General features: G+C 54.5%; 2 protein-coding genes across 7 annotated transcripts in view; both read right to left on the bottom strand.

Moving 5' to 3' along the window:
- The window catches only part of PTK7 (protein tyrosine kinase 7 (inactive)), a 59,784-nt gene extending 59,523 nt beyond the window's left edge, over window positions 1–261 (bottom strand). Inside the window, exon 1 of the mRNA XM_068557105.1 lies at window positions 17–261. Coding sequence (XP_068413206.1) covers window positions 17–95 — 79 coding nt within the window. The 5' untranslated portion in view covers window positions 96–261. The remainder of the gene's footprint in view (window positions 1–16) is intronic.
- A 1,221-nt stretch (window positions 262–1,482) lies between these two features.
- Window positions 1,483–13,553, bottom strand: KLC4 (kinesin light chain 4). Of its 6 annotated transcripts, XM_068557327.1 has the most exons (18): window positions 13,441–13,550; window positions 12,962–13,067; window positions 12,533–12,617; window positions 11,554–11,835; window positions 10,325–10,555; window positions 8,597–8,678; window positions 7,780–7,990; window positions 7,243–7,330; window positions 6,038–6,139; window positions 5,619–5,792; window positions 5,205–5,304; window positions 4,952–5,004; window positions 4,668–4,738; window positions 4,380–4,488; window positions 3,650–3,790; window positions 3,233–3,348; window positions 2,816–2,879; window positions 1,483–1,955 (listed from the first exon to the last, which is right to left on the bottom strand). In XM_068557327.1, exons 4-18 carry the CDS (start codon window positions 11,809–11,811, stop codon window positions 1,905–1,907), a joined length of 1,851 nt encoding a protein of 616 aa, XP_068413428.1. In that variant the 5' UTR covers window positions 11,812–11,835; window positions 12,533–12,617; window positions 12,962–13,067; window positions 13,441–13,550; the 3' UTR covers window positions 1,483–1,904. The 6 variants fall into 6 exon arrangements, with proteins under 6 accessions (XP_068413428.1, XP_068413429.1, XP_068413427.1 ...); XM_068557328.1 differs by having other exon boundaries at window positions 11,554–12,206; window positions 12,962–13,550; XM_068557326.1 differs by having other exon boundaries at window positions 12,962–13,550.
- Between the last annotated feature and the right edge of the window lie 46 nt (window positions 13,554–13,599).

Raw genomic sequence — 13,599 nt, 5'->3', positions numbered from 1 at the left:
GCTCGCCGGGACTCACCGCCCAGTAGCGGCAGCAGCAGGACGCTGAGCAGGGGCAGCCAGCGAGGGCTGCTCGGAGTTCCGCGCGCGGCTCCCATCCCAGCGGGCCCGGGGAAGGGGGGGGGGGGGGGCGGGCGCACGGCGGGCTCGCGGTCAGCGCTCCCCGGCGGGCCCAGGAGGCCGAGCGCACCGGAGCGCGGGTGCCGCTGCAGCAGCCGCAGCCAGAGTCAGAGCCCGAGGCGTCCCGAGCCGGAGCCGCGCGCGCCCGGTACCGCCGAGCCGTCGCGCGCCGCCGCCGCCGCCGCCGCCAAGCCCCGCCCCGCGACGCCCCCTCGACGCCCCCCTCCCCGCCGTTGTGGGGAGGAGCTCCTAGTTGGGGGAGGGGTCTGGAGACGGATGGGGGACAGAGAGGAGACCCCGGGGGAGTGTGGGGAACCTGAGCGAGATAGGGGAGCGGATGCTGTGCCTACCACCTAGTGTGCAGGGACCTAAAGTGACTTTTGTGATTTCGTGGCTTCTGGGGAAGACCGTGGTTTCTGGGCTTTCCTGAGGGCTGTGACCAACGGTTCCCCCCAAATTCTCCGGGCGGGAGGGGAAAGGGTGGGCTCTGGCTCACTTCTCAGCAACCTGAAATCCGGAGGGAGATCCAGAACAGAAGGGTGTCCTTGGTGTCCCCAAGCAAGGTAACCTGGAGATACTGTGGAGCCCCAGGAGAGAAGTAGCCTGGAGAAGAGGAGGACCAGTGCATGGCTAGGGTCTGGTTTGGCTCTGGACCAATCTGAACCCAAAGGTAGAGAGAGACTGGGCTCTCTGAACACCAGGCTGAAGGCTGTTAAACTGACAAATTCATCCCAAGTCCATCACCAGGCAGTCTGGGCTGTGTCAGGGCATGGCCAAGTCTCCAGCTGTGGGGAGGCCCAGTACAGCCCTTGTTCCAGGCGCCCCCCACCCCCAGCGCCACCACCCCCACATTCTTTCTTTGTTGTGAAAGCAGCAAGGGGTGTAGGAGGCGGGTCAGGAGGAGTCAAGCTTTGGAAGATGGGCCCCAGCTGCTGCTGGGCCTCCAGGATATGCCGAGAGGGTATGGATAGTAAGTGCCTCATCCCCCTCTGGCTGCGGAGGGCCCCCCAGGCCTGCTTAGACCTCCCTTCCCCCAAGCAGCTGGGAGGAGGAGGGGCCACCACAGAGGGCCTCACAGGCCAGGAGCAGTGGCGCCAGGACTCCAGGGTCCTGCCACATGGCCGCCACATGTCCCTGACAACCCAGTCCACAGCACCTTCTCCTTGGGTTGTGGGCCTCCCCCCATCCCCCAGACGCTTGCCTGCAGGCCCTGCTGGAGAGGATACGAACAGGGGAAGGAAGAGAGGAGAGATCCAAGAAGCAACATTCCTCCTATTGCCCCATCCATCACTGCCCCTCACCCTTCTGTGAGGGGCCCCAACACCACCCTTGCTTCCTACCCTCTTCAGTTAGGACTCAAGTGGCTGAATGGTTACCTGATTCTTTTATTTAGGAAAAGTGAAATACATGGACCTGAAGTGAGGCAGCAGAGGGAACAAGAGAGGCCAGGGCAAGGCAGGTTGGCTGGCCAGCCCCAAACCCTCTGACAGAAAAGCCAGCAGCAGGCTGCATCTCTGAGGTGCATACCTGCTCCTTACCCACTCTGGGGGCCCTAGCAGTAGAGCTAGCTACTCTAGAGGACCACAGGGTGGGGAGAGGATGTCCTGAGGGTCCTTCCTGAGGGGGATTCCTGAGGAGGGAGCTGAGACCCTAAGGGCAGCAGCAATCTTCTGGTTAACCGCTCCCCCTTCACTGTCCCACCTTGGGGCTGGAAGAGCCAGGAGCAATAGGGAATGCTGTGAGGGCTGTGTGGGGGACCCAGCAGACCTGGGGGGGTGGGTTGAATGTCAGCTGCTTGAAGAGAGGTCCATACTGCTGGCACTGAGGCCTCGGGAGACCTGAAATAGACAATAGCATGCCATCAGCCCAGGGACCTCAGCCTCCCAAAGACTGTCCCCTGGAGTCTTATCCATCTCACGGCTGCAGTCTCTCTCTGGACCTAGGATGGAGCCTGTAACCTCAACCCCAAGCTCTGGGCTTTGTTTAGTCTTTGCTATGATTTCCCAGAAGGCCACAATCTGGTGGAGAAAATACCTGGAAGAACCACATGAATATTGGCATACACTTTGAATGTGTTGATACAGGTGGTCGTTTCCCATTAAAATGTCATTGCTACTTCTTTAACAGAGACTCATTTCTTGTTATATAACTTGTACAGTCTTTATACGATCTCTACAATATCATGATGTAAAAGTGCTTTGGGGTAACCTTATAGAGACTAATTCTCATCAATACATCCTTTGCATAATTTCTCACTGACATCGCTAATGAAATAAAGCAGAGAACTCTTCTCCAAAAAAAAAAAAAAATGTCATTGCTGTTTTCTCAAATGGAGATGAGTTAATGCTTTTTTTTTCTTTTTCCCTTCTCATCTACTGCTGAGTCCCCAAGGTGAGGAGTATGGTGGCTACAGGGGGAGAGCAATTAGTATCCCCAAATCATTCCTGAATTATTCATAATTCCAAAGTACCCATTTAGAGAACATTCATTCCTGTTCCCCTCCTGATTAATTTATTTGCTACTATCTCTGGCCCGAAACTGTCCCTTGGCGGTCACCACCCCCAACAAGCTGCTTGATTCCTGTCTGCCCACCTCCAATTCCCTGGCAGAGCCTTCATCCCAGATGACTCTCCCCTCTCCCCACTGGGCTTATCCTTTCTTTCTCACCCACCGATACACTCACGAGCACTGCTCTCACCTGGAGGGGTGCTGCACTGGGTTGGTTCAGATAGTTCAAGGAGGCCGCCCGCTTCATGTTGCCGCTACAATGGAAAAGAAAGAATCGAGGCCTCTTCTCGTCCCATGGGTGGCCCTAACGCTTGGGACCCTTGGGCACCACCACACACCCTCAGATCACTGCCTCCCCACCATCTGACCCCGCCCCACAAACACATACACGCACTCTCTTGTCTTCATCAGTTACCAGCATCTGCTCAGGTACTGTTGTCCCCACGCTGGGGCACCCATTTTTCCCACACTCTCTCTCCACAGCCACCCCAGTGACCTCCTCCACGTTTCTCTCCAAGATTCTTCTCCTCCAGAGATGAGGGGCCAAGCGGAGTTGGAGGCCAGGGTTCACCTGCCTACTCTGCCATATCTCAGTCTCAGGGTGTACCTGGAGGGCCGGGGCTCGGTCCCCTGGAGCTTCCTCACCAGGAGTTCGCTGCTTCTACGAAGCACATCTCGGATCTTGCCCAGAGAGCCGCTCCTCTGCAGGGCCCCGCTGCCATCCTGGCAGAGAGGGATGGGGAACAGAAGCTAAAGGGATCCCAGGCAGACTGGCCTCTGAGTCTACTCCTGCCATTTATTCTGCACACCTCCCCCTCCCCCCCAAAGCCCAGCGACTGAAAACAAGAGCCTGGTCAACAGCTGGCTTGCAGAGAGGCCCCTGAGAGGGAAAGGCTAACTAAACTGGGATGGGGACAACGCCCCCTCCGACACGCACATCCTACACGCATCCTACAGGCTCAGAGCCTCTCACCACCACCAGCAGGAGAGGCAGGAGAGATCAAGGGGCGACGATCAGACTTACCCCTGACCACTCCACAGCCACTGAGGCATCTTCACCTCCCTCGAATTTCACACTGCCCCCAAGGCCCTCCTGGGAGGTCCTTCCACTGTCACCCTCCCCAAGCAGCTCAGCCACCTTGGTCTGGCTGATAGGGTCAGTGCCCTGGAAGGAAAAGGAAGGAGCTGGGACTTCCCACTTCTGAACTCCTCAGGATGGGGCTTCCAAACTTTTTCTCACCATCAGCCGCAACAGAGAACACATTTTTCTTTGAGACTTCCCAGTACACACATACTGGAAAGGAGACACTCACCTTTTCTATTTGCAATGCGTTCCTACATATAGATACACATCGATCTTTAGCCGAGGCCCACACTGAATTGATTTCAGGACCCACTGAGTCAAGACCCTCAATTTGAGAAACTCTGATTCCCCTCAACCACAACCCTCTCACCCACACTGCCCGTGCCCCACCTCAGAAGATTCTTCACGTTATCAAAAGGCAGGGCTTCCCATAATAGTCCCATTTAGTGAAGTGAACCTTGAACTTGGAGTCCTGACCACAAAGGGCAGGTAGGGGGTAAGAACACACTTAAAAAACAACCACAGTCACAAAAGAGTCTCACCTGCCTGTCCTGTCTTCCTCCTCAGCCTCTCCTCTTACCCTTCAGAGAGTCACAAGCAGCCTCAGTGGTCCTCCATCCTGTCCCCAGGGCCCTACCTTGCAGACCTCCTTCCCCTCCTGGTCTCTGACCTGTTTCCGGGAACGCAGGGCACATTCCTCCAGGGTCTCAGCTGCCTCCAGCTTTCCCTGGCGCCTGTACAGAGCTCCGAGGTTTCTCAGGGTTGTGTTTACCGTGGGGCTGTGACGGGGGAGACCAGGGAAGGAAAAGAAGACGGACTCAGAAAACAAGCAGGAGAGAGGAAGCAGAGCTAAGGCCGAGGGAAGGTCCAAGTGAAGAAGGGGAAGGTCCAGGAAGCTGGAAGCCAGGCTTGGATGGAGGGCATCGGAGGCCAAGCCGGCTGCTCACCCGCAGCTCACCTGCTCACTTTGCAGGCCTTGTACCAGCCTCCATACTCGGCGTAGGGCGTGCTGCCCTCACGGTGCCGGCTCTGCAGGAGGACAGAGCGGGAGGTGAAGCCAGAGATGAGAGTACCGAGATGCTGGGGTACAAGCTGGCGCAGGGCTGGGGTGCAGGCTGGGCTGGGGAAGGCACCATGCACCTGGGGCTGGTGCTTGGATGGGAAATGAGGAGCTGGGCTGGGGCAGGAGTAAGTCAGAGGCCCTGGTAGCCTCGGGCTCCCCAGGCTGGGCCCCCCACTCACTTTGCTCATTTCCTCCCGCTCCTCTGCATGCATCCAGATGGGCTTGTGGTCGTCTGAGAGTGATACATGGGATGGGGTGGCGAGGTTAGAGAACGGAGCTGGACAGTACGGGGGGAGCCAGGACCCAGAGGCCGACAGGGCTGGACTAAAGGGGTCTGGCTCCCCCTTGGGAACCACTGTGGTCAACCCCCCAACCTTTGGTCTGCATTTCCTTTCCTCCCTGCAGCTCCCTGCCCAGGCCCTCACCACTCACCATCCACAGACCCAAACTCCTGCACATGGGCACGGGTCAGGATCTCTTTGTAGAGTGTCTCAGCCTCAGCATACTTCCCTTGTTTCAGGTAACAGGAAGCCTGGGGGCAGGAAGGCAAAAACACAGGAGCAAGATGTAGAGATAAGGTCTCGGCCAGGCCTGGGATTTCCACTTCTTGGTCTCTTTATGACTTTTCCCAGAGATCCACCTCACACCTCTTTGTCTAGCTGCAGGGTCCAGGGTGTTCCCACTCCACTCAACTCCCAAGAGGCTACGGAACTTCTGCCTTCCCACGGGAAGGAAGCAGACCCCTCAGCCCCAAAGGCAGCCCCAGAGCTGGGCACAAAGGCGATGAGGTCAGTGTACCAGACTATGATGCTTCCCCTTCCCTCCTCCCACCACCTTTGCCCTCACCAGGTTGTTCTTGGTCCGGGCTACATTAGGGTTGTCCGGCCCCAGCTGCCCCTCATAGATGGCCAGTGCCCGCCGGTAATAGCGCTCCACAGCCTCATACTTGCCCTGGTTTTGGCACAACAGGGCCAGGTTGTTCAGCTGCTTTGCCACATCTGGGTGGTTGGTGCCCAGGACCTGGAGGAGTACAAAGGACAGACAGATGGCTGTGATTATGCATGTGCTTGTGTGTGTGTGCGTGTGCGTGTGTGTGTGTGTGCACGTGCCCATGCAGGGAGCAGGGGGAAGGGAATGATAGAACAGGGGATAAGGCAGAGATGGGGGGTGAGACGAAAAGAAGTGAGGGACAACGGTAGATCAGAAGAGAGATAGTGGAGGAGGGGTCACCACAACAGGGAAGAACAGGCAGAGGGCACAGGCACCTTTTCTCGAATCTCCAGGGCCCTCTGGCACAGCGGCTCCGCCTCCTTGTATTTGCCCCTCTTGCCATAGAGCACAGCCAGATTGTTGAGTGTGGCAGCCACCTAGGAAGACAGGCCTGCCCCCATCAGAAACTGGTGCTGCAAAGGACCTTGAACAGCAGGGTGCCACGCTGCACAACGCCCAGACAAATGGACTCTGCCACCCGAACCAGAGGCGGCGGAGGGGAAAGTACTGACCCCCGTGGCTCTGAGGTTCTCCATGGGGGTGGTATCACCCTCTAAATAGATTTGTGGACATTTCTGGAGGCAGGGTTTTTTTTGGTTGCCATAAATATTAGGAGCCTTTGGGGAGGCAAGGATGCTACAGATGTACTGCCTGTGTGGGACAGCTCAGGCAACTTTTGAATGTCCTGCCAGACTTTCAAACACTGAATATAAGCTTTGATACTTGGTGGGATATCAAGACAGGAGTTATGTTTTCTGAGTTACATCATCCCTCCCTGTCTATCGTGCATCATAACACAGGGAATTCTTTTTCCACAGTCAGCTCATTTTCAAAAATATCTTATTTCTCATTGTCTCCACTTTGACAAATCTAGCATTTGTCTTGGCATGCTATCCCTACTTAAGGTTATTTCTCTCCCTCTTATCACAGACAAGTAAATCTGGTCCATTATCACTTATTCTAACACTGGATTTTAATCTTGCACGCGCCAATTCTTCTGCTCTGTCATTTTTCTAATACGTACTTTTATGTAGAATGACTTACTGGTTTTACTTCTTCTAAATCGAAAGTTATTCAGTCATTATATATCAGACTACTATATTATGTCTTCTAGCATTGTTGTACTCAACACAACTGTTATTGTTTTGCATTTTCATTTTACTGTAATGTATTATACATATTATTTTATTATAAATTACTTCCTTCGTTTCTCTTTTATATTAATAGGGTACCATTTAACTTTTGAGGAAATTATACGGGTAGGTTGGTTACATTATCTACGAGTTAAGTTTTAGGAAAATATTCATTATAAGAAGGATTCATTGGGTCTCAGAGAGTTGAGAACCACTGGGATCAGCAGACAGTGCCTGGGAGAAATGAGTCTTCATGCCTCCCTCCTGAGAACCCCCAGGGAGCAGGCTGAGGGAAGCAGATGAACAAGCTGAGAGAGCACAGGGGAAGGAGGGCAAGGAATACTGACAGCAGGGTGGTCCCGGCCCAAGGTGCTCTCCCGGATGCTGAGGGCATCATTCAGCAGGAGGGCAGCTTCCTTATACTTATTCTGGTCCCTGTAAGAGGACAAAAGGGGCAAGGGGTTAGCCCGAACTCTGGCCCTAAGCCATCTCCTTACTTCCTTCCCTTTGGGACAACTGAGATACATTTAGGGATTGGGCCCCCCCATGAGGAGACAGGAAGCCTGGTGGGAGCAGTGAGAGGGGTTCACTGACACACGCTGAGAGTTGCCATGCCCAGAGAAGGCCATAAGGCATAAGATGCAAGAGGCAGAAACAGAGAAGGAGACCCTCCCCAGAGGAGAGATGAGAGAAGCAAAAAACCTGAGGGATGAGTATTCTCTGAGGTCAGGGGCTCAGGTATGAAAGAATAAGAGTCTGGTATAGAAGAAAGCCCCCAGGTGGGAGGGAGAAGAGGTTCCCTGTGGAGAGGAGGCATGAGAGCCAAAGGCGGATCAAGGCGGGAACGTGGAGGCAGGTTCGTGCGAGGAGGAGGCAGTACTTACCGATACACCAGAGCTAGGATGTTGAGCATGGTGGCCACGTCGGGGTGGCCGCGGCCGGACGTGCGCTCCAGGTCCTCCAGTGCCTGCTTGCAGAGTGGCACAGCTACCTCATAGCGACCCTGGGCTGCATACTGGATCACCAGGTTGTGCAGTGTCCGCAACCTCGCCGGGATCTCATAGCCGCTGTGCTGGGCACCCGGGCCACGGGACACTACGCCATCGCAGAAAAAGACAGGAGACTTCCTCAGATGACGCTGCCTCTCCCTTTGCTGTCTGCCCTCCCCACCCCACTCTAAGACTTGTTCCGTGCCTGTGCCTACCCCCCACCAGGCTCCCTACATAGACCTGCCTCAACTGCTACTCTTTTGCCCACTCCCTTGCCCCGTGCCCATCACAATCCCATTTGTTCACCCAGTCATTCGTTCATTCAACAAACTACTCAATAAGCATGAGGCACGGGCTGTGCCAGGGATACAAAGATAAGAAAGACCTGGTCCTTTCCCTTGAGGAGCTCATGCTCTTCCCCTCTGGGGTCACTCTTCCACTCGACTGTGAGCTCCTTACTGGCGAGACCTGTGTCGTGCTCATCTTCGTCTCCCTGGTGCCCAGCACAGTGCCTGACACAGGCTAAGTGCTTAATACATGTTGATGAAAAAGGGGGAAGCTGAGGAAATCAAAGTTCTGGTCCCTGGCCCATCTCCAGAGGAAGTGGAAAACCTATTCCTGGATGGTGAGCATCCTGTGTTCAGGGTGGGCCACAGCTGCGACCAGCCCCCTGATGCCCCCCTTCACCTTCCAACTCCAGAGGCAGACTCACAGCCATTGCTGGGGTCCTCTTCCTCCTCATTGGGGAAGAGGTCATCCAGGGAATCCTTGGAGGCATCACCTTCCTTCTCCTCCTGGAAGGGAAGAAGCAGCATGTCTGGGCCAAGATAGCCTCAGTAGCCTCTTCAAGCCCCCTCTAAACCATGAAATCATTGACAGGTGGGGCCTAGGACAAGTCCCTTGTTCATGTCCCTGCCCCTGGGAAGGCCAGCATCTGTCCCGCCAAGCTTAGGCCTCTCTTGTTCATAAAAAATGAGAGATGGGGACTTTCCTGGCGGTCCAGTGTTTACGACGCCATGCTTCCACTGCAGGGGGCACAGGTTCGATCCCTGGTCCGGGAACTAAGATCCCGCATGCCGCACGGCACGGCCAAAAAAACAAAAAATAACAACAACAAAACAAAAACAAGAGATGCTTCAGCCAAAATCTCATGACTTTCCCTTCCTTCACATCCAGAGGGCTTCCTTCCTTCCTTCCTAAGCACCCTCACCCTCCACCTCTCTCCCCCTCAACTCTTGTAATTATAGTCCCGTGTTGATCCCTGTGTGTTTACACTGATTACACGTCTGTCCTGTCTCTCCTGAGGGCAGAGGTATGTCCTATCTTATTGACACGTACCCAAAGTGTCTAGCTCAGCCTGACACCCTTCATCTGCCACCACTCACTCTGAATGTAGTGCCCAATCCTCACTGAATAACCTACTTTCACACCAGGCAAAAATGCTTCACCCCACCAGGCACTGCAGCCTTGTACAAACACTTTCAACTCTCCCGCCCAGATTCACCAGTGTGTCCCATACAAATCATCCCACTTTCCCTGGGTCAGACAACCTTTCCAGCCCTGGAGCCTTATCTATGAATCTATCTCACACACACACACACACACACACACACACACACACACACACACACCCGGTCTAGAAAGCTCCTCCCTCTCCCTCATAGACAACCGAAATCCATCCCAATTCCTAAACCAAAGAAAAAAATAAATAAAATAAAAATTTAAAAATCCAACCTAAATCTTGCCCATCCCTGCTTCCCACCTCCTCTGTGAATCTTTCAGACCATTCCAGCCCCCAGGAACCTATCTCCTTGGGATCCCTCCCACACTGACTGAACCACTCCTCCAGCACTGGGCACTTGCTGTTTGTGTTGTCACATACGTGTTCTCACATGTAAGCCTTGTTCCTACAGCTACACGATAAGCTCAAGAAGGCAGAAACTCTCTTTTGTAGTTCCTTACATCTGCCTGCCACACATCTTCTTGCATTGCCTAAGGCACAGAGATATATAAATGCCTGTTGAGTGAGGGTTAAATTCCACACATTTTGAGAGCAAATTTTAGGACTTGCTCAACGGGGCTGTGCTTTCCCTAATTGCAGAGCTTAGGATTCTGAATTGGAATTGTCCAAATGCTTATCTGTCCCCCGCAATAAAACCTATTATTGTCAGAGCAGGAACTCTGCCTTGTTTACTTTGCATCCCCAGCAGAGTGCACTGCGCCTGACATATAGTAGTCATTTGATCAAATGTTGACTGAATGAGTGACTCTTGTTTCTCCCTTGCTGCCATCTGGAGTTGGTGTCAGGACCTGAATTCTGCCAGGTGGGGGCAGGCTGGGCAGGGCTGCTGGCCCTTGTGGATGATGGAGCAATTGCCCCCACGTTTGTGGTGACTCCCAGCTGTCCGCCCCCCAGCCAGCCTCGCCTGCACATGCTCACCGCGGTGTGCCCATCCTCGTCATACTGACGCAGCTGTCCCAGGAACTCTAGGTGCTTCTTTTCCTCCTCCAGCTGAGCCACGGCCTGTTCGCTGCGCTGCAGCCGCTGCTGGGTGCCTGCCAGCTCGTCCCGGAGCCACTGGTTCTCCTGGCACAGCCGCCGGACCTGAGCCCGCAGCTTCTGTTTCTCCGACTCCACTGTGCTCAGGTGGTTGGCCAAAGCCAGCATCACCTAGGTGGGCAATCCTGTGAGCGCTGGGCTCTGGATAGGAGTGTTGAGGGATAGGCGGGAGAGAAGCCGGCAAGACTGGCAGGGGCCAGGAGGAAGGGTTGGGTAGTGATGACTCTACCTTCAAAACATACCCTGAATCCAATTTCTCACCACCTCTAGAGCTACCGCCCTGGGCCAAGCCACCATCAAGTCCCACCTGGATTATGAGAATTGCCTCCTCACTGGCCTCCCTGTTTCTGCCCTTGTTCCCCTAGAGTCTGGTCTCAACTCCGCAGCCAAATGATCCTTTTAAAATGTTAAACCACATCACTTCTCCACTCAAAACATTCCAATAGCTTCCGTCTCACTCAAAGTAGAAGCCAAGTCCTTACGATGGCCTACGGTTTCACAGGATCTGTCCCCTGCCTCCACCACCTCTCCAACTTCATTTTCTATTTTGCTTGTCCTCATTCACTGTCCTGTAGCCACACTGGCCCCTCAGTGAACTCATCGGGAAGGCTCCAGGTCGGGGCCTTTGCACTTGCTGTCCACTCTGTTTAGGATGCTCTTCCCCCGTTTACTGTATGACTCATTCCCTCATCTTCAAATCTTTGCTCAAATGGCGCCTTTTCAATGAGGCTTTTATTGACCACCCTATCTCAAACTGTATCCTCTCCCCATACGCCCCAGTCCCCTTCCTTGCTTTATTTTTATCCTTTCATCCTTAACAGTTATCACTGCGGCATACTGAATCACTTATTTATTCGTGTATTGTCTGCCTCCCCCAGCTAGAATGTAAGCTCCAAGATGGCAAGGTTTATGGCTGTTCTTGTTCAGTGATGTGTCTCTAGTGTCCAGGAGAGTAGTGCCTAGCACATGGTAGAGGCTTAATACATATTTACTGGGTGAATGAATGCAAGCAATTAGGACAAGGGGATCCCAAGTGACCTCAAAGCCCTAATCAGACAACTGCTCCTCCATCTACCCTGGGCCACTTGGCACCACCTCCTCCCCCTCACCTGGGCCTCACTCAGCCCCAGCTCGATGTTTTCCATGGAACGGCGCAGCTGCCGGGCCTTCTCATGCACCAGCCCTTCTTCATGGCCTCCCTGCTGCAGACACTCGATGGTTTGGGAGAGGCTTTGCAGCACAGCCTGGTGTTCACTGTGGAGGGCCTCCAGCCCTTGGCTCACCAGACGAGTGCTCCCCAGGATCTCCTCCTGGCTGAGCCGGTGCCCTGCAGGCTCATCCCGCTGTCCCAATACCAGGCCCGACATCCTGGCTGGGGGACCTTGCCTGGGCTACAGAGAAACAACAGAGCTCAGGCGGGGTAAAGATTGGAAAGAGTGGCTGAGCGCCTTGGGCGGGAGGGATCCAAATGAAGGGACGAAAACCAGTAGGGGGGGACCCTGTGGTTTAATTGGAGAGAGAGAGTGACCAGTGGGGGGGTAGCCTGTGATGACACCAGACACAAAGCTAAGGTCGTGAGACAGAGAGAGGGAGGCAAATTGACGTGAATGAAAAACTGTAGAAAGAACAAAGGTGCTGAGAAGTAGCAGAGGGATTTAGAACTAAGGAACACAATAGAAAAGGAGCTGGAGAGAGAGCTTGGGTTAGCAAAAGGAATCAGGAAAGACAGCACTATAGGGAACACAGAGGGTGTCCGAGAGAGCTGCAAAGGGAATGGAGTTAAAGCAGACCAGAGGTATGCAGAAAATAGTGCAAAGTTTTCAAAACAGGGGAAGGAATAGGTTTCAAAGTTAAACCAAGAAAGAGAGGGACAGAAAAAGAGAGGAGCCTTCATTACAAGACCCAGATAAGAGGGGCCTAGAGGCTCAAAGTCTTCAGGTTGCTTCACCCATGGGGCTAACTAAGCCTAGCATCTCCAAACCTGGTCAGCTCTGCCTCTTTCCCCACTAGCCTGAAACCCCAGGTCTCAGGCTGTCTTCCTGCGCTTCCTCAAAAGGGCCTTGTTTCTCATCTTTGAAGTTTTCTTACCTGTATATAGCCCTTGGTTGTGGTGTTCAGGCGGGAGCTCAGAAGAAACTCTGTTCAAACAGCCAGGAACTCAGAAGGATCTGCCCTGCACAAAGTCCAGAAGCCCAGAGTCCCCACCCCTTCTCTCACCACTTCACAGCCACCCAGAGGACCTGGCATGGAGCCCCACCCAGGACAAACGCCCTCCCTCCCCTGCCTACAGGTCTTCAAAGACGACCAATGTCCCTCCTCCTTCCCCAAGCCAACCTCCCACCCCAAGCCTGGGGAGCTATTTTCTCCCAAGAAGGGAGTGAGATTTGATCTGAGACCTGCGGCAAGGGGCGTGTCTGGGAAAGGGTGAGGAGGAAGACCTGGTCACTCCTAGCCCAGTCATTTCTATGGTTTTGTGTCTATCACGATCACATACTAACTGTCTCTGAGAGGAGTCACCTTAGGGTGCCTCCCAGACGCCCGATGATGCAGGGAAGAATGGCAAGTCTTCTGAGCGGCTGCGGGATCACAGGGAAACGCGGCGCTGGGAGCTGGTCTCCCGGGCCTGGGAATGCGGTGGAGAAGTGTCCCAGGCTGTCGACCTGCCCTGAGGCCCAGGGTGGGGATAGAGTGAGATGGGCAGGGATGACGGGAGGTGGTGCGGGTGGACGGCCGAGGTCCGCGTCACGGACGAGGACCCGAGCCTGACAATCCCGAGGTCACTGAGTCAGTCTGTAGCGCAGGGGGCGGGGCAGGCCGTCTGTCCCTCTGTCTGGACGCCGAGGGGCGGGAAGAATCGCGGGGAGGGGTGGAGTTTTTAAGGCTGACTGGAGTTGTGTAAGTTCGGTCGGAGGGGCTCATTTGTTCGTTTGTCTGGGAGTGCAGGAAAGAAGTAGCGGGACTTCAACTCAGCCCCAGAGGTACCCTCAAAGACTCACCCGCAGTCCGTCGGTCTGGCTGCCGCTCTTGCCGGTACTGCGCCTTTAAATCCATCATGGCTGCCGCTCGAGGCAATTGTTTTGACGGCTCCAAGGGGCGGGGCCTGTTCCACAGTCACGCGACCTAAGAGCCACCCGGGGATTGGCTCTACCACGAGC

Source organism: Eschrichtius robustus, chromosome 12, assembly GCF_028021215.1.
Source record: "Eschrichtius robustus isolate mEscRob2 chromosome 12, mEscRob2.pri, whole genome shotgun sequence".
NCBI lineage: Eukaryota > Metazoa > Chordata > Mammalia > Artiodactyla > Eschrichtiidae > Eschrichtius > Eschrichtius robustus.
The sequence above is the reverse complement of the archived record's forward strand: the minus strand, read 5'-3'. Positions and strand labels throughout refer to the sequence as shown.

Excerpts from the sequence above, each read along its gene's own strand:
- KLC4 (XM_068557328.1), bottom strand. The coding sequence starts at position 11,811 with ATGTCGGGCCTGGTATTGGGACAGCGGGATGAGCCTGCAGGGCACCGG. Across the intron at positions 7,331-7,779 it reads ATCCTAGCTCTGGTGTATCG|GGACCAGAATAAGTATAAGG; the intron begins GTAAGTACTGCC and ends GTCCTCTTACAG. Across the intron at positions 5,793-6,037 it reads CCCTGGAGATTCGAGAAAAG|GTCCTGGGCACCAACCACCC; the intron begins GTGCCTGTGCCC and ends GTACTCCTCCAG.